Source organism: Athene cunicularia, assembly GCF_003259725.1.
Source record: "Athene cunicularia isolate RWA chromosome 3 unlocalized genomic scaffold, athCun1 chr3_part1, whole genome shotgun sequence".
Lineage (NCBI taxonomy): Eukaryota > Metazoa > Chordata > Aves > Strigiformes > Strigidae > Athene > Athene cunicularia.
The window spans coordinates 37,592,088-37,616,895 of NW_020799097.1; the positions used below are offsets into that span (position 1 = coordinate 37,592,088).

A 24,808-nucleotide genomic window follows, 5' to 3' on the forward strand; every position below is an offset into this window, starting at 1 on the left:
GAAATAGGACACAGTTTGGTGCTTTTATGAGAGGTGAATTACTCTAGAGTCATATACAGAATGAAAGCCATTCTTGGGACAAATAAACAACATTCTGGAATACATCAGCAACAGCTTCATAAACAGCTCACTATACATGGACTGTAATAAAAGCATTGGGACCCAATAACTCCAGGTTTTCAGCCACAAACTCAATTTTCTACCTTATTCTGCCTCTCTAAAGCTAATAAACCAAACAATTTCTGTAAGTCATTTTTCAACTCTCAAATTATAAACAGCAAATTCTTACATAGGAGAAGTCTTCTGCAAAAGTTGTAAACCATTCAGAGAAACTCTAGATACATATAAGAAATAAAAAGCTATCAATGACTTTTTGACAAAGCTTTGACTAGCACGCTACTATAAAGGGAGAAGTGTAATTTTCCTCTAACTGTACCTTCACATATATTTTCTAAGATCAAGTTATGGTCAAACTTGAGTTATGCCATGTAACTGTATTTTCAATTTTCTTCATACATTTTTACAACACTCTTACTTCAGCAGTATTTACCATTATCACTCCCAGCAGTCAAGGTTGTTTGCATAAGGTGTTATTTGCCAAGAACCTGTTACTTGAAGGGAAGACCTCTTCTGTCTGCACAGCATATTTGTAGGTGGAGAAAAGGAGCCTTGCTGAGAGAAAAGTGGAGGGAACCAACATAATCACATACACATCATCCATAAATATCTAAGTAAGAACAGAGCAGAAAATGCATGAGGCATCCTTCTCTATGGGACTCAACTACACTCATAGCATACTTTTTTCATAGATGAAAAGAAGAAACGACAGAATATAACTTCAACTAATTTGTTTTAGGATTGCTCATAAAGCTCACGCAAGGGCTGGAAGCCTAACTGTAGACAAACCTACGCAGAACTCGTGTTATCACACAGAAGACATACTTAAGTGTTTCTAGCTCTGTTTCTAACTAGATTAAGATACAAATCCACAACACTCTTAAAGGCTACCCTCAGAAACATTAGAGGAACAGCGCTCTCTCTGCAAGGAGAAATGCCAAGAGCTACACTATAAATAGCATTTCTAGATATACCTAAATATGTCTTAACTTCACAGTACCTTAAAAGCTACTTGAACATTCTCAAGCAATGCAGTCTAACATACAGAGAGCACCCAGCACACAACTGTTAATAATTCATTGCCAAAACAAAGGCATATGGAGGAAGGCTCCACATGATGTGTTCTTAGCTTGGTCCTATTCCATAACTCAGTCCCCATATATGGATATATCCCTGAGCCTGGAACAAGAGAGATGCTTCTTTCATGCACAGGTGATATGAAGCTTGGAAGTGCCATCAGTACACCACATGCTGGAAATCAAAATGGCCATGGCCAACAAGGAAAAAGGTTACGAACAAAATTAGCATGTAATTTGACAATGGACAATTGCACAAAAACAGAGAGGAAGGCCGCTTATTAGACAGCAATCTACTGGAAAGGACCTGATGGTCAACAGAGATCAACAAATTGAACATGAACTGGCATGTTGTTAATAAAAAAGCAGACACCACACAAGGGATAATCACCTTCTCAGCAACGTTCAACCAACTCAGAACACAATTTTTTATGCAGGTTTTGGGATCAGCCACCCCCAAACAGCTATCACTCCAAATGGGCTAATTATCATTGCCGCTGGTATCACTCAGCAGCCAGCAATGAACACAATGAAGCATCAAAAAAACCCACAACAAAACCGCAGGCCGAGAACACTGAGGTCTGGGGAACAGAGAGAGCCTCGAGCCGCCTCCCCCCTGAGCGGGAAGAATGAGCTGAGAATGGGAGCAGTGAGGACTCAGAGCGGGTGGAGCCTGGAGTGATGATGGCCAACGCCCCTCAGTACAAGAGCAGCCCCCAGGGAGCCCGAGTGACAAGGAGTGTGGCGAACAGGGCACGGCACATCACTGTGCATGGACAGGGCACAGTCCATCTCCTGGGTCCAGAAGTTACCTGAGCTAGTTTCATCTTATCGTCCTTCACGAGTAGACTGAACCATGCTCTCCACTCAGGTCAAAACCACCACCAGAAAGAACGTGGTGACCCAGACAGAGATGCCACACAAACATGCAGTGGTCCAGGTCCCAGGCTGCAGGGAGAGCCTGAGCCTGTCAATCCTGTTGGAGGGCAGCAGGGACAGCACCTGTGTGCGCTGCGATCAACTGGATGAACTGCTCAGCCTGGAGACGGAACTCAAAGAAGAGGTTGAAAGATTAAGAATTAGGGAGTGTGAAAGGGAAAATGATTCGTGGAGTAGCACCTTGACACCCCTGAAGCAACAGAAGCAAATGGAGGCTCCAAACAAGGCAGGCGATCCCTCACCCTCTTGCTAGAAGGCACAAAGAGGAGACCTAAGAGATGGGGGAGACTGGAAACAGTTCCCTACTCAGGGAGGCAGGAAAATCCTCTCCAAACCTCATTCACATTCCATGGTATTCCTTCACAATAGATACCTGGCTCTGGAATTTTTGAATAAAGTAGGAAAATACAAAGAAAATGAGTCAAAGGAGGAAGATCAAGGTCCATCAAGGCCACGTCGCTCTAGACCAGGTATTAAAACCAGTTTTAAAAAGAACCCCAGAAAGGTCACTGTCAGATTCATCAGACTCCATTCTGAGGGGTGCTGAAGGCCCAATATGCAGACTGGACCCGCTTCATAGGGAAGTCTGCTGCCTCCCTGGAGCCTGGGAAAAGGACCTCATGGCAAAACACCCCGCTCTAGTGAGATGCAAGGACTACTACCCTCTCTTGGTTTTTCAGGTAGGTAGCAAAGGTATCAGAAGTCCTAAATCAATGAAGAGAGATTTCAAGTCCTTGGGGAAACTGATTAAGGGGTTGGGGGCACAATTACTGTTCTCCTCCATCCCTTCAGTTGCAGGAATAGATGAAGAAGATTTCAGGAGAATTCAACAAATGAATTTGTGGCTCTGACACTGGTTTTATCAGCAGAACTTCAATCATGTGTTGGTATACACAGCACCTGACCTTTTGGCATCAGGCGGGATGCATCTTCCCAGAGAGAGAAAAGGATCTTGGGGCAGGAGTTAGCTGGACTCACTGAGAGAGCTTTCAACTAGATTTGAAGGGGGAAGGGGACAAAACTGGAACTCCTAGCCATAAGCCCCAGGGTAGATTACCAGAGCTTGTGGGCTGTTGTGCCAGTAATGGCACTCACCCTGCCATCCCAGTGGAGACAAGGGATGGAGACATGCAGCACAACAAAGATACAAGGGATACTGATGTATCAGTCACTATGGTAACACCTGTGAAAGGTCAGGCCAGCCTTAGGACTTCTAAATGCAAAAAGGTGCTGGGGACATCAGCCCATCTGAAGTGCATCAACACCAATGCACACAGCATGGGTAACAAACAGGAGGAGTTGAAGCCTTGATGCAGCAGGAAAATTATGATGTTGTGGCTACTACAGAAACATGTTGGGATGTCTGCCATGACTGGAGTGTGCCAGTTGATGGCTACAAGGTCTTTAGGAGGGACAGACAAGGAAGGAGAGGTGGTGGGGTGGCACTGTATGTTAGGGACTGTTAAGATTACTTTGAGTACAAACGTAGTGAAGACAGGGTGGAGTGTCTTTGTGTTAGAATCGGGGAAGGCCAACAAGGAAGATGTTGTGGTGGGAGTCTACTATAGGCCACCCAACCAGGACAGAGAGGGGGATGAAATATTCTATAGGCATTTAGGAGAAATCTCACAATGGCTTGCCCTTGTTCTTGACTGGTGCATGATGTGGCAGTTGGAGTCCAACTAGTGCACAGCAATCATAAAATAACAGAGTTCTCTAAGAATAGAGAGGCCAGGAATGGTGGCAGTAGAACTGATATCCTGGACTTCGACAGAGCTGACTTTGACTTGTTTAGGCACCTGCTTGACAGAATCCCTTGGGAGATGGTCCTGAAGGGTACAGGGGTCCAGGAAGGCAAGACGATCTTTGAGAAAGAAGGCATGATGGCACAGGAGCAGGCTGTCCCCACATGCTGTAAGAGAAGCCGGCAGCAGAGAAGGCCACCCTGGCTAACCAGGGAGCTTTGGCTGGAACTCAGGGAGAAAAGGAGAGTTCGTGACCTTTGGAAGAAAGGGCTAGCCACTCACAATGATTAAAAAGATGCTGTGAGGCTATGCAGGACGGAAATCAGGAGGTCTAAAGCCCAGCTAGAAATTAATATGGCTTCAGCAGCCAAGATAAGAAGAAAAGTTTCAAAAAGTGTGTCAAGAGCAAAAGAAAGACCAGGGAGAGCCTCCATCACCTGCTAGATGCAGGAGGAAACATGGTAACAAGCGATGAGGAAGAGGCTGAGGTGGTTAATGCCTTTTTTGCCTCAGTCTTTAATAACAAGACCAGTTGTACTGAGGGAATCCAGCCTCCTCAGCCGGAAGACAGAGACGGGGAGAACGACCCCCCCTCAATCCAGGAGGAGACAGTCAGTGACCTGCTGCATCACACAGACACACACAAGTCTATGGGACTGGATGAGATACACCCAAGGGTGCTGAAGAAGCTGGCTGGGGTGCTCGCCGGGCCACTTTCCAGCATTTACCAGCAGTCCTGGCTGACTGGGGAGGTCCCAACAGATTGGAAATCGGCCAATGTGACACCCATATATAAGAAGGGTGGAAAGGATGATCCGGGAAATTACAAGCCTGTCAGCTTGACCTCGGTGCCTGGGAAGCCGATGGAGCAGCTCATCCTGAGTACCATCACACTACATATGCGGGACAACCAGATTATCAGGCCCTGTCAGCATGGGTTCATGAAAGGCAGGTCCTGCCTGACAAACCTGATCTCCTTCTACAACAGGGAGACCCACTTATTGGATGAGGGAAAGGCTGTGGATGATGTTTACCTTGACTTTAGTAAGGCCTTTGACACAGTTTCCCACAGCATTCTCCTGGCAAAACTGGCTGCTCGTGGCTTGGATGGGCACACGCTTTGCTGGGTAAAAATCTGGCTGGATGGCCGGGCCCAAAGAGTTGTGGTGAACGGAGTTAAATCCAGTTGGCGGCCGGTCACGAGTGGTGTCCCCCAGGGCTCCGTGTTGGGGCCGCTCTTGTTTAACATCTTTACTGATGATCTAGACAAGGGGATCGAGTGCACCCTCAGTCAGTTTGCAGATGACACCAGGTTGGGTGGGAGTGTTGATCTGCTCGAGGGTAGGGAGGCTCTGCAGAGAGACCTGGACAGGCTGGAGCCATGGGCTGAGCCCAACTGGAGGAGTTTCCATAAGGCCAAATGCCAGGGGCTGCCCTTGGGCCACAACAACCCCCAGCAGTGCTACAGGCTTGGGGAGGAGTGGCTGGAGAGCTGCCAGTCAGAGAGGGACCTGCGGGGGTTGATTGACAACCAGCTGAACAGGAGCCAGCAGTGTGCCCAGGGGGCCAAGAAGGCCAATGGCATCCTGGCTTGTGTCAGCAATAGCGTGGCCAGCAGGGACAGGGAAGGGATCTGACCCCTGTCCTTGGCACTGGTGAGGCCGCCCCTCGATTCCTGTGTTCAGTTTTGGGCCCCTCACTACAAAAAGGACATTGAATGACTCGAGCGTGTCCAGAGAAGGGCAATGAAGCTGGTGCAGGGTCTGGAGCACAGGTCGTACGGGGAGCGGCTGAGGGAACTGGGGGTGTTTAGTTTGAAGAGGAGGCTGAGGGGAGACCTCATCGCCCTCTACAGCTCCCTGAAAGGAGGTTGCAGAGAGCTGGGGATGAGTCTCTAACCAAGTAATGAGCAATAGGACAAGAGGGAATGGCCTCAAGTTGCACCAGCGAAGGTTTATACTAGACAATGGGAAGCATTTCTTTCCAGAAGGGGTTGTTAGGTGTTGGAATGGGCTGGCCAGGGAGCTGGTGGAGTCCCCATCCCTGGAGGTGTTCAAGAGTCGGGCTGACATAGCGGTGAGGGATATGGTGTAGTTGGGAATTGTCAGTGTTAGGTCAATGTTTGGACTAGATGATCTTCAAGACCTTTTGCAACCTAGATGATTCTGTGAACGACCAACAGTTATCCTACTCAAATGTTTGTTTCCTCTGCATTGTTAACATTTACAGTAATACTGAATGTAAGGTACACTGAAATATATGACAGTGATTTACTGGAGGAAAGAGAGTTCTGTTACTCACTGAACCACAGTGTTTACAAGACATAATTCCTAGTTTAAGGGGAAAAATACACTTCCATACCTGAGTAAGAGAAATAAGTATTATGTTAATTATGAATAATTGCAAAACTGTGCTCTGAATAAAGAAGGAATAGAATGAGCTTTGGAGTGAGACCGTAAATTTCTGCTGACACCCTACAGGTCTTGAAAAGAAAGATTGATTATAAAAGCTACTCCACTCCGAGAGAAATATTCAAGCATGTCCCAAGGAATCTGAACCTAGGGGTTACTTCAAAAAGGGGCTGCCTGAATGTGAATTTTTAGGCAACCAAAGTTAGGCTCTCTCTAGCAGAGGCAGCTTTCCAGGGGAGAATTTCACAAAGCCCGAGACCTTGACTTCTACCATGGAACTGTGTATTTAACTAGTCAGTAGATTTGTGCTTGTGTAAGTATACCAAATGTAGTTTTTCTTCCATTTCTTATGTTTACAATGTGTGATTATGCTATTATATTTACATATTACACATAAACACTTTTATTTCTAAATTTCTAAAGCATCTTTTATTTATTAGCTTACAGCTACCCAGCAGATTCTGCAGTGTCCACAGGTAAGAAAAGTGCTTCACAACAACTGATGTGACTCACAACAACTGAAGAGTCTCTCTGACATGCAACAGGATAGTAGGGTGCGTGCTTATCCCTTGCAGCTGTTGGGGTCTAGATCACAAGCAGACATGCTGTGTGCTTCCTACACAGGAGGTATCCTTGCTTACTCCCCACTCACAGGGAGCAGACCATGGGCTCTGAAACCTTTGCATTATTACAAAGGCAGGTGAAACAAGGTATTATAAGTATTATCAGAATGTGGAACTTGCACTACTCAAGAAATCAGACATTTTGTTCAGAATTCTTGAAATCATATTTGAGATTAAATGCAAACACATTACATTAAATAAGTTGTACTGGTTTTGATATTTTTGCTTCTGCTGTGCTTACATTCCTCTTCAATACTGAAAGACTTCAGTCTTATTGCACAGATCCTGGCAGTACTTCAAGACAACTGATGAGTTAGTGGAAACAGACTGAAGTGCTAATGTCCTTCTTAGTGATCTTTACTGGAAACATATAAATGAAAAACAATACTAAACCAATAGTTACTTTGGTTTCTGAACCTTAAAAAGAACCCTCTGTTCTTTCTCTTCCATTTTTGCATTTGTCCAGGGACTGGATAGGGAAGATGGCAATTACTGTCAGAGGAGAATTAAAACCTCAGCTCTTTCTGCTCACTGCAAAATCCCAAAGATAAATACAAAGTAATCTTCAGAAACAAGTGATTTGTAACAAGTTTGTGTGGGAAAATGGAAAGAACTGAATATAATCTCACAGAAAAATTTTGTGGCTGAGAACTCCATTCAAGAAGAGCATTTGTGAATGTTTTTCTAAGTAGATATGACTTTTATCTCAATAACATGTCAAAGTAACTGAATGTGTGCTAAGGTAATTAAATCTTCTCAGTGATAAAGAATTGAAACTTGAAAAGCAAAACTGTAAGTTACACTTCTGTAAGACAAGCATGGTAAGTGAAGTATCTTTCATTTTAGAGAAGGTAGTTTTTCTTGCAGTATCTCCCATGCTAAGAGTAAGTAGTTTAAATGATAATACTTCAAGATGTATTTTGGATTGCTAAATAACATTTAGATCACAGAGGTTTTCCAATTACAACTTCTGAAGATACTACATTAATAAAGGTATTTTTTTTCTCTTACATGAATAACATTAATAATCTAGTATGACCTTTTCTCTAAACATTAGAATTTTGCATTCTCTGCCTATGTCACAGTTTATTTCAGCTATTCAATATTAGATGCTTGAAAAATAAAAAGGATTCTCTTGGCAACTTTCAGGATAAACACTGTGATGAATCACACATTCTTATAAGGTATATATTTCTCCTATTAAAATATGTAAGTTCATAGCACATGTTTGTTTGTCTGAGACAACATTTTTGTGGCATTTTTATGAGGTCTTAGGATATAAATTAGTTGTGTACTGACTGAATCTGGAGGGATTATCTTCTAAATTTTAAATACATCCATACCTCTTTAATTCTGACATCTGGTTTCCAAGAATTTAAAGGAAAAACAACAAAACCAAATCACTATTTAAGTGCTTCTATCCCTACAGAATCAAAAGCAGAAAATTATGCTAAAATCATATTCCATCATCTGCAAACACTGGAGACACTGCTTAATCAATATTCTCTTATTTGTGCTCTCCAACAGATAAAGACTTTAGCATGTTAGGCAGCATATGTTTTTCATAATGTAGACTTCAAAGCTTGCTGAAATCACGTTTCCTTTATGAGGGCCCCAGTAGACTTGGACACATCCAAGAAAAAAATTTATGTGGCATTGTACTCAATCACCTTCCTTGACTCTTCTCTTTCCCCTTCTCTCAGGGCTCCGTTTCTTTTTGAAATAATGCCACCACTGGGCCAAAAGCAAGTTCAAAGTTACACATGGAGAGGTTAATTTGATAACTCAATGAACTTATGAATTGTATCAAGAAAGTGTTGGAGAACAGCTTGCAGAGAGCAAGGCCATAGCTCCCTGCAGGAGCTGGTCGGCCATAGCTCCCTGCAGAAGTTGGTCCCAGCCACCTGAGGTAAACAAAGGAAAGAACCCAGGGTACAGTTATGTAAACAAGGATGAAGATCCAGGGCTCAGTTGTGCTAATGAGGATTGTTGTGAGAACACAGAGATAAGTTGGGGCGCATTATGACCTTGGGGGTCAGAGGAAAGCAACCCTGGGAGAGAAGCAGGTTTACAGCAAGAAAGATGTTTATGCATACCAGAAATGCCACAAGGGGCTGGTGTATTATAATGTGACTTTTTAGATGTACCCAATAGCTGAGATATTATAATATAGTTTCTTAAATGTATCCAATAGAGTTACGAGTAGTGTATTGTAGACTGCTTATATAAGGTGTGATTTCTATCAATAAAGTTGAAGCTTGCTCTATCATTCACATTGAATCAGCTGATTGCTTCCTCCGCCCACCGCAAGAAAGGATTTCTTTTTGAGGATATGCTATATGCTGAGAGTATGCTATACTGATAGAGTATTATTCATATTATTCTGCTAGGCTACATGCATAGTTATCTCTTAACAGCGACACTGTTGGATGCACTGCCGTGTATACAGAGATGGTCATTACACTAATTTATTGCAACCCATCAGACACCTCCTGGAATACTGACAATAACTTGACTTAAACAAATTCCAGTCCTGTGAACAGATCTTTTGCTTGCAAAATAAAGCATATTTTTAAGGTAAAAACATCAAGACTGAAGCTGGAACAGGCAGTTATCATTTGCTAAACTAGTAACTACCCACCTCTACCCTCCTGGCTTGCACCAAAGAGGTCCAAATTCTTTACCAGAGGAGTGCAGAGAGGGTCACTTGTGTAAGTAACCTGACAGATGAGATCAGATTTTCACAGAAAACACAGAGATTGAAGGCAAAGAGGGAGATCTGGCTAATTTTACACATCATCCAAGAGTCAGCCCATGCTCCTTATCTCCCCTCAATTTTTCCTCCTCCCTGAATTACATCACCTGGAGCTACAACTGCAGATCAGCATGTTTCTGAGACCATATGGACAGAACCCACTGACCCTCCATGAGACTCATGGCACCACCATCTTTCCAGCTTCTGCCAACAGAGCCAGAAAAATGACAAAGCTCTAGAAGTGCAGTGAGCTAACACAGGGAAAAATTGCATAAATAAAAAAGCACATTACTCTCCTGTATAACAGAGACAACTTCTATTTAAATCATTTACCTAAGTTATCTACATGTGCCCCTAGAAACAACATAAATTTTTGGTCTACATTTTATTATTACAGCGCAAAAATTTAACAACTAGATTCTCTCTGGCTGTAACAGAAACTAAATACTACTTCTCTGGCATTTTGCTTAAAAAACCCCTCAAATTTTAAAAAAAATGTATGTCATTTCAAAGAGATACATCTCTGAAATGAATGGACTGTCCAAAGAACCTCAAAGAAATATTGCTGTCCTGAAATGCAAAACAAATCAAAGATCAGAACGTGAGGTGAGAAAAGACTGTACTTACTCCTTATTCTTGCTTTTAATGCATGGCTGGTAAAGGACTTTGACAGCATTCCAGGTCCCCACTGGTCCAGAGCTAGGCATGAAAACATCTCCAAACAATGTAAAAACACTGTGGGAGGAGGAATTTCCTAAAGACTCCACCAGCAATGTGTCAGAATTTAAAAGCCATATCTATAAAATGAAGAAATAATGTATGTTACTCTAGATTACAGGAATTTCAATTTCTCCCTTTACTCAGATCCTATATCAGATGATAGTAAAGTCACATTCTTACAAAGCTTCTAACAAAATGTTAACAGACATAAATTGACATTTTATTATTCAGCACAGTCTGCACAGCTTCTAGTGGAGAAAAACAGGTTAATAAAATAAACTGATGTCTGATTTATCAGTCATTCTTAAAATCATCATTTCTGTGAAGCTGCATATTTTTGTGGCTGTAGCACATTTCCTTTGATAGTAACAAAAGAAATAGTCCCAAGTCGTCTGTTTAAGTACCAAATGCATTACTCTAATTTGATAGTTTTTTAGGAAATAGTCAAGCATATGGTGTTGAACTGAGTGCCAAAGACAGGGAACTGAAAGACGACCCACTGGAATTGCCAAAAATTAAGGATTTAAAAAAAACCAAACGTGATAGTTATGACTGGATGGAGTTAAAACATGCAAGGAAAACGACAACAATTAATGTGATCTAAAAGGCAGGCTGGGATTTTCAAATGGCTGTAACAGATCCTTACTTGGAAAAAGGATCTTGATCAAATTTGGTAATGCGACTGGAATTCTACAGCACTACTTGCTCACAGCAGTTCATAGGATATTTACCAGGGAGAGTTTTGAGAAATCTGAAAAGTTTGCATCACATTATGGATCTTATTTAATCTCTGTGTGATTGTGCATCAGTGTTCCAACTTGAATACAGGGCTTTCATGCTAAGCATTGTACAAAAAAGGCTTTTCCTTTATTCACAGCCTGCAGCAGTGATCTGAGTTACCAATGGAAATAATTTTTTACAAGTCCTGAGCTTGTATGAAATGCTTATATATTAAATATTTATCCTAGAAAACAGGATATATGCAGTGGTGCTCACTAGAGAGTAATCTTCTGCATCTCATGACTGAATGAGCTTCACGTAAAACAAGTTACATGATGTTAGGTAGCAGACATATAATATCCCCTGTGGAGGGAGAAAGCCACTGTTAACAGGACACATAGTATATGTCGTAATTGAATGTGACAGTCACAATTTAACAGAGCCCAAGGCTCAGAACATTACAGTGGAAGCTTCATAAAGGAGGAATGAGATATATTGATAAAGATGTCTTGGGAGGGGATGGGAGGAGGAGAATCACTTTAGCATATGCACATAAATGATGACAGGCAACTGCACTTGGCTTAGCAAGTGGCTGTTCATCAGTTTTGCTCTGGTAACTCACTGTACACATTCATAGCCTAAACTGCAAAATACACTTCGTTAGCTGGGACCACTACACATAGTGCTTTAAGCCAAGTGTTAAGAGGTGTGGAGAAAAGGGGAAAAAAAACAGAAGTGACTTATACACATAGACCACTGCCAGCTTTGCTTTAATTAAAGAGTTCCTTCCTTTTGAAATTATTAACATTTCCCTGTGTAGGAGCCTCCTGGGATGCTTTTTAGAAGGGGAATATCCTTCAAACTAGTCAAGGGAACAATGCAGCAACAGCTGTCTACTCCTTTCAGAATCCTTTTGCAACTGCTTTAGAGAAAGCAATCAAACCATTTCATTTGCAACACGGTCCATCTGAAAAGTACTGCCTTCTACCACAAGTGTCGATATGTGGCATCTGACAATAATGTTCTACCCCTTGTTTAGAGTATGTCTTTGTCTCAACAGCAATGTAACAGATCTGTAACAATAATTTATAACACAATACAGAGAAAGCAAATGAATCTTTGCGAACAGAAGGACACTTGGCCATGAGAAAATCAACTTCTGAATTACATTTGCTTCTTCAGGCAATAATTTCCTTCTTTTCTTCATGCATGAATTATTTCTTGATCTTGCTTTTGGTCTGAATGAGCAATCACTCACCAAGACTCCATGTGTTGACTCAAAGCAGTTTATACATTATATTTCTGGCTAACATAGTTTTCCATTTTGATCTGTGCTTTCATCTATGTTACTCACAATGTACAATTTTTCCTTCCTCTCTACCACTTTGTACAGCAGAGCCTTGCACAACCCAATTTCTTTCATATTAACTTCAGTAAGCAAAGAACCTTTACAGAAAGAAGAATATATAAAGTTTAGAATTCATTCTTAGTGCAGATTGATGACTTCTTCTGAAATGACTGCATCAGAAGCAAGTGTTTGGTTTTTTGTTGGTATTTTTTTCATTGGTTTTGTTTTGTTTTGTTTTTTAAATCACCTTGTCAATAGGCTTCCAAGATGTTCCTAGGAGAAAAGCTGCAACAAATCTCAGTTACACTTTATGACACTTAGTTCAAACAGGTGAAATACCGTAATTTACATTCTGTGATCAGATTTCCTAAAATTTCAACCTGAGTCTCCAGCATCAATTTGCAGACAATTAGGCATCAATTTGAATTTAACATGGCTAAAAAAAAAAGCTGCTGTTCTTCCTTGCTTGTTCTTTCTTAGTTATTGCAGACATTACCATTACTTTCATCATCACATAGGTCAGTAATGCAAACATCTTCCTTTACAGCTTCTTTGTCCTCACATTCAGACTGTTCAGGTAAAGATGTGATTTCCTCATACTTCACAAAGAATAAAGCTCTCTTATAGAGCTCGGTGGCTAAGTCTCAGCAAGGTACTCATCTCACATCTTGACCACTGCAATGTCCCCATCTCCAACCTTTGACAAATGCAAATTTGTTCTGCTCATGCTCTCCAAGCCATGGTCCAAGAATCAGTTTCCGATTGACAGGTCTCTCTCATCTTGTTACATATTTATTTTCTTGGTATATCTTCTCACTCCCTCTTTACTTGCTCCTGAAATACAAGCTGCCTTACTTCCAAAGCACTTTGCAGGCTAATGCCACTCCAAAAACCATCTTTCATTCAGTACTGAAAGACTGGAGTTGGTATTAAAACACTCCAAACTCTATCAAACACCTTTTGATTTTCACAGATGTATCTTCTGGGGTTTTATCAGGTTGATCCCACCCATGGCGTGAATTCCCTATCTATCCACAAAACTACTTATTTATCTCTTTCAAATCTATCCTTTTTACAGTACAAAAAAAAGAGACATCTATTAAGATGCTGCTATGCTGCCTCATAATGCAACATTTTGCTTGTGTTCTCCTATCTCACTACCCATTTGCTGTCTCCATCTTATTCTTAGCTTGTAAGCCGTTCAACTTCAAGGTAAGTAACCCTTCATAAGAGGAACAAAGAGAGGAGGCAAGTGATTCATCTTCTAGAGAATGTGAAGAGGGCAGAGATATAGTTAGCATAAATAAGGAAATCTGTATACGCCACTTTTCTTTTTCCTGAGACAAAGAGACTTTTAATTATTGTCATCCTATAAAAAAAACCCAGACATAAGTAATATATAGCTTGCAGGAACTTGGTTATCACCAACTCAGACAACAGAAATTCATATTATGTTATCTGCAAATACCATAACTGGTAATGCTGATACATGCAGAGGAAATAAGGAAAGTGAGTATACATTGTATTTGTGGTTTAAAAAAATAATTTAAAAAGACCTGTGAGAGATCTGAACTTTAATTATCACATACACAGCCTAAGCTGTGTGCATTCACATATATAAGCACAAACACTATGAATGTCTTTGGCTCATTGTCAAAACAAACAAGCGGGACAGCTGGTCCATGATGCATCAGTGATGAGACCACTTGTCTAACCTAGCTGTGTACTACCAGCCTCAAGCACTTACATTTTTTACTGTTTAGCTGTTTGCAATCATTAATATAAACAGTGCTTACATTATGCTTGTGTCCACGAGTCCTCTGAGTCCTAAAACTTAACCAATGACTCCAGAACACCTGCTGGTCTGTACAGAGTACCTAGAACCTCACTCTGGACATGAGTAAGTGCTTTCTGATGTTAAACACACAAAAAAATACTAATAACTCACTAATAAAAAGGAAAGGATGACAACCAGAAGCCAGTCCCTATGCTAATTCAGCCTGCTCCTCTACTCAACAGGTTGGCAAAAATGCAACTCAGAGCTCAATCTGGTAAATATGGTGATTTTTCCTTTAGAAGATAACCAGTTTGTTTTATATAATCTACTAGACAAGCAACAGAATATTAAGGAACTTGGAAACACATATCTACAAGGAAAAAAAATCACAACCATTTTTAATGACTCCTCAATTAGATTATATATAGTAACAATTAAGGGTCTGCTGTTGAGAACTTACTTTATCACAGCAGAAAAAGTACTTCTCAGTGGTTGCATAAATGTTATTTTGGCACTAAAATTTATTTAAAAGCAACATATACACACTTACCTCAGATCCTGGATGTTCAGAAATTACAGAACTTGGACAATGTATATATAAACCAGTTTATTTCATTAGATTGCCTACCTCAACAAAGTGCATCTATAAGTTTATCCAGTGTAGGAATCTACAATCGTGTATTTCTTTATCTTTGTGTCTATGAATTACTCGTACAAATTGCAAAATTATTAATTCTGTGCCCTTATTTAGTTCATGAATAAAATTAAACATCCCAGGTTTTACCAAGTGTATGGTATCAAGATAATTCCAGATGAAAATTCCTATCCATCTTAAAATATGAGGAATTTAGCTGTCACTATTTAAGTATCAAGCTTAACCAAGTTTAACAGCATTAGAACATTAAGTATAACTGGCAATTTTATTTTTGTTTGCAAGTAGTCTCTGCTGACTTAAAACAATATTTGTGAAAGATTCTACTCAATTTAATGAATTTCTGGTGATTAAAGGTAAGAAGCACTGGAGCAAGAAGATGAGATTTATATTATAAAGTCAAAACTTAAGCTTTCTATATTTTCTGAATACATAAAACAGTGTTATTTTTGTGCTACTTGTGGTGCATCTGTAGTGCTTTTGTTACTGTATCAATAAAGAAAATTTACATATATACATCTACTTGGATTAAAAATGAGGGGAAATTTCTTACTTGAACAGAACTCTTCAGGACTATTTGAAGAATGTGAATTTGTTAATTTTCTTTAAACATACAAACATGAGCAACATAAATCATACATCTTGGGAGCTGAGATTCATAGGTTTGAACTTTTACAGCAGGATAAAGATAAAAAAACCCACCTTACCAGAATATAGATTTTTCCATTGTCCCCTTTCACGGTGAATCTAAACGTGCTTTTGGCAGAGGACAATTCCACAAGACACTGAGCAACCATGCCCTGTATGAATTGAGACCTGTTTAAGAATGAACCAGATATTACATGTTTTCATAAGGACTACATGGGCAAAGTCATTCATATCAATGCAGTACAGATCCATACTATCAGTTTCATTACATCCTACAATCACTTTTTATTGAGATGGGGCTTCTTTATCTTTCTCTTCCTCAATACCAGAGGACTTTACATTTCCTGCAACAGGATTTTTTTAATCGATCAGAAGTCTAAATTTCTCCACATCCTTTATTTTGACCAACACCAAATGCTGAATAACAGCCTTTCCCTATTATATTTTACATATATGAACACAAAATTAAGAAAGATATTCCAAAGATAATTCACAAAAGGAAAGAATTGTGACTAATGCATAGTACATGATACAAGACAGCTAGATTAAGTTCTGTTTCATCTTAGTCTGTAATTCAAGCTGAATTACTTGAAAATTAAAAAATCTCACTTCGAATTAAACATTTCAAGCTTTATTTAATTTAACTTTACATAATGTAACTTTCAATTTCCACAATTAGTCACCAGACATCATGCAAACTTAAATAGTTCAAAATAAATAAGTATTGTATTTTGGTTTATTACCTGGATAGTGAGACACTGTGACATTATACACAATCTCTCTCATGCATTACACACAAACACACACAAAAGACAAGTAAACAAAACTGTACGAGTGGATTCAGACTACATTACTGTTATAACAATTCTGTGATGATTACATAAAATTTGACAGCACTATTATATGTAATTATTCAAGAAACTAAAATGGTAGTGAATTTCTAGCATTCTTTCTAAAACATAAACCTGAGCAAATCACCTGATTCTTTTTATTTTTACTTGTTACCTTGGGGTTGGGCTGAAACTCTCCTCAGATGGTTGAATAATCACCTCGGTGACATAATACTTAATGGTATCTAAAATGACAAAAACATTTTTCAAGTACAACAGAACAACTAACTTGTTAAGAGTAGATTGTAAGCCACCGTATCACTATACTAATTAAACTTTTGTTCAGCATTCAATTAGGAGGTGCAGCAGATGGTCAAATTCTGCTTTGGTTTGTGGGAGGAGAAGCAACCAATTACAGAAAACATACATTGCCAGAAGAAAACTGCTCTAAGCTAATTACATGATCAGCAATTTCTCATTCATATTGATCCCTGTTTAACTCTGGGAACAATCAACTAGAAAAGAAGCAAACGAGCTCAAGCCAAACCTGAAAGATGAATTGAAAGAACTTTCCGAAAGCACTGAGATCAGCATAGCTTACGTAAGTATTTTAGTACCCTCTGCTGCTCAGTAATGCTGCAGTGAATCATAGGAGACAGTTTTAATAACAGCACACACAGGGGAATAATTTTCTTCTTTGCTCAAAGAGCAGACTAGAACTTCTTTCCAAAAATTGCACTAACTCAACACTAATGCATACATTCTGAGTTTCAATGTAAATGTTCCTCAAAAGCTCCACTAAGACAACATTTAACACTAAACAGAAGGGTTTGAATACAGAATTTAATTCTGATCAATAAAGTCAGGACAAAGATAATAATATTGAAGCTCTGTGTCCATGCTACAAACACAGTCTAAACAGAGGGCCAGCAGAACAAGTTAAGCATATAGAGTAATAAATTAATCCCACTAAGCCTTAGCATTTGAACAACAGTAAGGATTCATCAGTTTCATAAATTTTGAGGGTGGAGGAGATTGTCTTATCTGTTCTCTGTCCACACACACCCCACTGAAACCGAGTAAAAGCAAGTATTTCAGGAAGACAATTTGTTTTAAAGATTCCAAAGGCTTGATAATTCCCCCCCACACACCACCCTTTTCCAGATAAATACTACGTTATTTAAATTATCCTCACTGTTAGAAAATTATATGTTACTTCTAAGTTCCACACTATGTCTAGTCCTGGGAGACAGCAGGAAAAGAAGTCAGTTCACTGTAGCTGTTACCCTAAGAAAAGAATTGGTGCTACTGCTGCAAGGTCATTGGGAATTAAAGAGATGTTTGCTTGCAGAAAGACAGAAGGTGGGATTTCCCAAGAAAAAAGTCATATGAGAATGGGGGGATAGAATTAAGGGAACGAATAGCCAACAAAGGAATTTCAAAGCCAAACCTGGCCTCCACAGCTACAACACTCTAATCAAGTTTTATCCTCAAGGCTCAGGAAGAAGCACCAAAGCATGACACTCAAGTCTGCTCTCTAGTTTCTCTTCAGAGAGATGGCTCTGTCTAGATTTATACCATACATCTCTGGTTCATTTTTTTGTCTGTTCTTTGAAGTCCACATAAATTTCCTACAATACTGAAGAAGCATGGTCAGAACAAATGACAAACTTCAGTCATGTACAGAGTTCAGACCAAATCCCTGCACACCTACACAGTATTTGCCTTTTCCCATACCCACTGATCACATCAATTATTGGTTGCTACAACCTTCTGAAGGTTTAAGATTAGGGCATCCATTATTCACGATGATGTGTGAAGCTCTTTTCTAACCACCGATTTCCTAAAGTCACAACCTTCTTTGTGGGCTTTCAAGCATCTTACCTCAAATGTAATTTTATTAAAGCTTGTACTGTTCAGATCCCTGTACAGGACAATTGGAACCTTCTGTAACAGAAGACTTTTTGTCTTGTGTCTCCTCAAGACATTTCTTAAACAGGCTTTGCATTTTCTGATAAGTTTTTATATTCTCCAGATCTCTGAACTGAGCCAGGCTCACAATGACTGATGCAGTGGAGTAAAGAGAGAATGAAAGAATGAATCCTGCTAATAACAGCCTTATTGCTTCTCTCCTGTTAATAACCACATTTTAAAAACCACCAGAGACTCATCTTTACTCCAGGTAAACCCTGCTGATTCAATATAATGACAGCTTTTAAACCAATAATTTCATCATCTCAATGTTGGATGATGATGAGAGATAACCTGTTTCTTTGACTAGGCTTCTTTTCAATGACACCAGCCTGGCTTTCAGCAACCTTATCTTTAGCTTCTCGTTCTGTAATGATCAAGTTCTGAGTTAACTTTTCCATTATTCTCTAAGACTGACATCAAAACAACCAACCTGTAATTTCTCAGATCTCCTTTTCAGCTGGGATTCCTAGTAAACTGGAATCATGCATTGAGTCTTCCGAAGTTTTGGAATTAGCTAAATACACCACAGAAACAAGGATGAATAAAACCTCTGTCATAAGTCACTTTCAAGGTCTAACAGTGGAAGCAACAACCTCATCTATTTCAGAAGGGAATGAGACAAACACACAGGAATCAGCCCTGTACCTTACTGATAAACTGACTTTCCTGTAGAGTTTTTAACCTCCAGTTCTCAATGGCTGATGAAGTGAAGTCTAGTTTGGTTTGTACATCCCATACCTGATGATACTGTTTCTCCCAGCACTGTCTTGCAGCACTTACAAATTACTCTGGTATTTTCCTCTGATTTCTGTAGGACAAAAAAAATATCATTTAAATGTCACTCAGTTATTCTGAAAAAGGAATGTATCATTTTAATATATTCTCCAGAGTAGATAGTGAACTTTGTACTTGTTTCTGTTCTTTTTATGTTTACATACACACAGATTTGAATCCACTACTTCTACACTTCAAGGTTTCTACACTTCAACTTGTTTGCAAGTTTCATACTAGTTTTAAAAACCGGCAACAGATACTGACTACACAGCATAACCTGTAACAGCTAACAGGAGAATCTTGAAATATTGAGTGACTGGATGATAAAATGTCAAGGTAAATTTGATTTTGATAAGGCAAAATAATCACAGGAAAGGAAGTATTCCAAATTATATACATAAAATATTATGCTGCAATGTTAACTACCATCACTCAGTAAAAAGTTCTAGTCACTGTGGACAGTATTACAGGAATACCAGTTCATTGTTCAGCAGAGAGCAGAAAATGTCCACAAAGTATTCTGAATTACTAGAAAACAGCTGAAGAACACAGCATGATATTTCAGAAAGGTTCTGTGCAGGCTTATTAACCTGGGTGTAGCACAGTACAGCTCTGGCCTGGAAGCAATATATATATGAAACCACAATGATGTTCCTGAGTTAGTAAACCCTTCTGGAGCTAGAAATCCTGGGAATGTAATGAGAAGACACCTAAATTGGATTTTTACATGTGGTCTTTGTATAATCACCTTTATAACTCTTCATCTTTATAATTGTCCATACAGTATACGATGCATAAAAATACCCATGTGTAATTAAACAACTACTGTTTTATTGGCTTGGTTTATAAGTCTAAACAAGTCACTATCAACTTGAGAAATCATACTGCAGTACATGCCTACCAATTGATCACATCAATTACTGGTTGCTACAACCTCCTGAAGGTTTAAGATTAGGGCATCCATTATTCACGATGATCTGTGAAGCTCTTTTCCAACTACTGCTTTCCTAAAGTCACAACCTGCTTTGTGGGCTTTCAAGCATCTTACCTCAAATTTAATTTTATTAAAGCTTGTACTGTTAGTATTACTTAGCATAAATTAAAACCTCCAAATTTATCTTTTTCTGAAACCTTTGTAAAAGCTGGTGACAGTTCCCATGGATTCCAAGTGAAGTGAACACAGATTCACTCTTTGGGAAGCATAGTTTTCCTTCATCACCACTACCATACTCCTTAGTATTCAAATGTTAAAATGGATGGATGATGATGATGTATCAGACTGATGTCCAGAACAAAAAATGATGCTCTGTGGCCTAACACATCACAAAATTATTTAAGAAAAAAACCCAAACCAGCATGAAGTAAATCCAATGGCCCTTGATGTGTCAGGTACACTCTTCATCTTACAAAGGTAAGGTTTGAGGTATGCATTACAGGCTGTCTTGAGAACCTGGATTGTGGAATTTCAGACTATGCAGATTTCCAAGCCTAATTATCCTAATCAAAAATGGAATAATGCTTTGTTAATTGATTTATTCTAATTCAGGTGCCTTGAAGGATATGGGGTCTGTGATTAGACCAGTGATGAAACAGATTATAGACAAGTCAAGCAGACATTCTGGGCCAATTTTTTCAGTTGCTCTATGGAAAAGTGTAAGTATTTTCTGCTGCAATGATAGGGAAGGGGTAAACAAGAAAGACAGAGGAGTTATACACAACAGTCTGGATCATTAAGCAGGCTGTGCTTAGTCTAACAATCTGCACTAAAATATAGCCGAATGCTAGACGATATATTCAGGAACAACAAAGCCAGTGATGATGAAATAAAGGAATACATAGTGGAAGAGAGCAAAAATCAAAAGAATTTAGATGATGGTAGCTAACCAAACCAGAGTTACTAATGAGGTGCTACAAAAGAAAGGGCAAATATGATCTCTGCATGCATGAACAACTAAATAGTTGATACAGATAAACAGAAAAATATAACATTTTCAGAATTAGAAAGATAATTATGGCAAAAATGTACCTATAAAGTATGTTAAAAATTTGGTAAATGATTTGGGAAACTGCAACAAAAATGATTTCTAGAAAATAAATACACCTTAGAGATAAAAAGAGACAGAGCCATGCAATTCTTAGTGTGCTTAATTTAATAAGGCAGCAGCAAAGAGTCAGGATGATTAACCACTGAAACAGCTTACCAAAGGAATGTAATAAAAGTTTCTATCATCTGAAGTATTAAATCAATACTGGACATCTTTCTCAAAGTTATAGCTCAGACAGAACTGATGGATTTGATGCTGGAAATACCTAACAGATTTCTCTGGTCTGTACTATGCAAACAATAAAATGAAAAGAAGGAACCACTCTAGCTCCATGAAAAATAGAAAGCGTCTGCATGGAGTATGAACTTATGATCACGAAGTTCTGCTTGCTTCTCATAAACCAGGAATCAAACTAAAAGCCGCAGAGAGAGCCCAACAGCCTCTGTTAAAGCTTCAGAGAGCTATGTTGGAAGTACAGCCCCCTTGTTATGGAGATCAGAAGAAACATCTGATTCATATACATGCAGTTATCCCCTTTCCCAATTCCTATCTTGCTACTCCTCTCAAACATGCACAATAAAATTACTTGCTTAACATGAAGAGTAAGGATAAGTAGACAGGGTTTTGTGAAAACCAGTATTTGAGGTTGGTACAAATATTGCACAGTACGAGTATGCAATATACAGCACTTCCTTGAAAGCTACAACTTGACTGTTTTTTTCTGACTAGTTACAAGTGCTAGCTAAGAATCGTGCAGTACAGTACCTAAAAAACACCACTAACTTGTATCATGCTTTAATGGAAAAAGCAACAGTTTTGGCTACACTAATTAAATCAGTATATCTATTTCACAACTTGCAGCTGCTGGCAATCTGCAGATGGAGGTGGATCACCAGCCTAATATTTTCTGTTTCTATTCCTAAGGATCCCTGATATGGTGTTAAGGAAAATATTTTCCCTAAGAGATACTATTAGGATGCTGCAAGACCATGTGACATTTAAAGACTATGTTACACCGGAAGACTAATAGATGTGAAAAATATGTTTGCAATGGACGGATGCTGTCTTGGTACCACCAGAGGGTGGAAAAGATTGTTTAAGCATCCCTGATACATTCCTGTTACTATTTTGGTCATAGGCAAACACTTTCCAAAGAACTGCAATGCAATTAAAAAAGAACTTTCATATGGGGGCAGACTGAAACAATCTTTTCTGAAATGAAAGCATTTATGTCAATATCAATCTATCTTGCCTATAAATTTCTATTAGTCATATTATAGAAGAATTTTCTGTTTTGGTATGAGGGTTTTTTTCCTCATTAGTCCAGTTTCTGCGGGATCTTACACTTTTGCTCATTTGCTTGGCAACCAAGTGATGCTGGAAATATGCAAACACAGAAATGAGAATTCATTGCAAGTGTGAAAGATGTAGAAGGAGGAATTTGACACAAACAAGGGAAGAATTCTCAACTTCAATGCAAGTTCAAGGAAGCAAACATGAAAATTCATCACACTAAACTACTATTGTATGCTTCTGACAGAAAACAGCCTCCTCCCTCATTCAAAAGTTCTGCAGTTATCCTGGTTTGACCCACATTTCAGTAATATCTTTGTCCCACATCCTTTTATCATGTCTTTGCCTTAAAAACAACCATTTTCTGGCAAACATTCTCTCTGACTGATTGAAGAAGTGTTGGCGGACTGCTCCTCTTTCTCCTAGCTGCAATAGGAACTCCATGCACCCTGCCTCTTCCTATCTTTGTTCCCATTGTCCTAAGATCTCTTTTGAGACTACTGAAATGTGAAATAATTCATTTTGGGGACCTCTGGCAGAAAGCCTTGTCCTCTTGGAAATTCGGAATCTTCTGCTCAGCCTCCTTCTTAAGGATACTTGGAAGAAATAATTCCAATTGCCACTGAGTTAATCCAAAGTAATCTGCTTCTCCCATGCTGATATCCTTTCAGCGTATCAGTTCTTATTTTCCCCTCCCCACATTCTGCTTTTCAAAGAACAATGGAACAAGAAACCAAAGGGACCACAGCTGCAAGATTTGCAGATATGGACCGCAGGACAAAACTGCTCCCCAGGCAGATGGCTTGCTTGGATGCATTGCACCAGCAACCGCTGAACTGCAAGAATCCTGGTGATTTAACTGGGGATAATACAAATCCCTACCGATGATAAGCAGCAGCAGCAGACGGGAATTAGGGTCTTTGGTGTTACTTCTCAACAGATTAAAAGTTTCATGTTGGGTACATAGCAAGTCATCAGCTGTTAGAGGCACAAGTTGCCAAGGCAGCAACGATTCCCATAACTGTAGAAGGATTTCAGTAATCAGGTTAACTACATGGTATTGGATGAAAAGATGGTATGTGCAGCCCCATCCTTTGTCAGCACAAATACAGACAAGTGGTAGATTAACAGAAAAGGCTTTATGGAACTGTAGGCTTTGGTGAACATAGTTCCTGGATGTTGTTCTGGTAGAATAAAAGATTATTGCTTGAACTTTTATATGAGTGCTAAATTTCCAAGACGAGGAAAGTGTCGAATTTTTTTCTTCATGGGTTTTATCCCATCATTGAAACACCAGTATCCCTACAAATGTTTTTTTACCTGAGCAACAATAAATTTTGATGTTTCTAAGGCAAATCATAGCTTTCTTCCTAGAGACTCAGCTGACTGATATATCCCCTCCTGGAACACCTCAGAAGTATCAACATGAAGTGGTATTACCTGGGATGGCAGGTCCCTTTCTCTAAACAGAGCAGTCAGACAAACTCAACTTCCTTAGTATATTCAAAGAGTATAAGACAGCCACATCTGAACCCAAAACACACTCTGATTTTTCTAAGCCTTTCTAAAACTAAAAAAAATAACAAAAAAATCACACTTTCCTTTGATCATATTTATGGTTATGCATCCAGACACAGTTCAAGAAAAAAGCAATTGTTACTCCAGTTTCCTCCTCATTTTTCACTACTCTACCCTTTGACAAACACCTAACCCATTACAGTTACTATCTTACTAAATGGTGATGTCCTTCACTCAGGATATTTTTGAGGGAGATACCTGGGTTTACATAATCAAATACTTTCCAATTAAGTTTACAGGAAGATGTTCTTCTTGCATATCTAGGTCAATATCAAGACTATGGTGCATACTTTAGAAAATGTAAATCATAACTTAGAATATTTTCTGGCTTCTGTAAAACTGAATGTCAGTAAGTCCCTGAGACCTTCAATAAGTTAAATAAACTATTGACAAAAAAGTGTTTTACAATGAAAGCATCCAAATACATTCACTTATGAATTATTCAAACAAAATACTTTACCAAGTTGGAACCACTCTGAGAAGCATGGTGTCCACTCTCTGAGCAGCACATTGGAGACTCAGACACATGTGATTCATTTCCTGAATTCAACAGAAAAAAAGTGTCTCCAAGAAAACAGTCATCATGCTGAGGGTTCAAAGTGCTTCTGGCAAAGGGGTTAGGGTGACAACACCACTCGTCAACTAAAGCAGTCCAGTTTTCACTTGGTAGAGGAAGAACTCTTAGAAATTTCCTAAGAGGGAAGAAGAATGAATTATTTCAGTATAATATATTATTTTCTAAGACACTAAAAGAGAGCTTAGACTCCTTACCAAAAGGGGGGG

At 39.2% G+C, this 24,808-nt stretch overlaps 1 protein-coding gene across 2 annotated transcripts in view; it reads right to left on the minus strand.

The window, feature by feature from the left end:
* Positions 1-24,808, minus strand: part of UBE3D (ubiquitin protein ligase E3D) — a 93,203-nt gene that overhangs the window by 58,429 nt on the left and 9,966 nt on the right. For both annotated transcript variants that reach the window (XR_003398073.1, XM_026845808.1), the window contains exons 3-7: positions 24,486-24,717; positions 19,074-19,143; positions 16,537-16,606; positions 15,591-15,699; positions 10,294-10,463 (exon numbers count right to left, since the gene is read on the minus strand). Coding sequence is in view for 1 of the 2 variants with exons in the window: in XM_026845808.1 (XP_026701609.1) it covers positions 10,294-10,463; positions 15,591-15,699; positions 16,537-16,606; positions 19,074-19,143; positions 24,486-24,717 (651 nt within the window). In the remaining variant the exon portion in view is untranslated. The remainder of the gene's footprint in view (positions 1-10,293; positions 10,464-15,590; positions 15,700-16,536; positions 16,607-19,073; positions 19,144-24,485; positions 24,718-24,808) is intronic.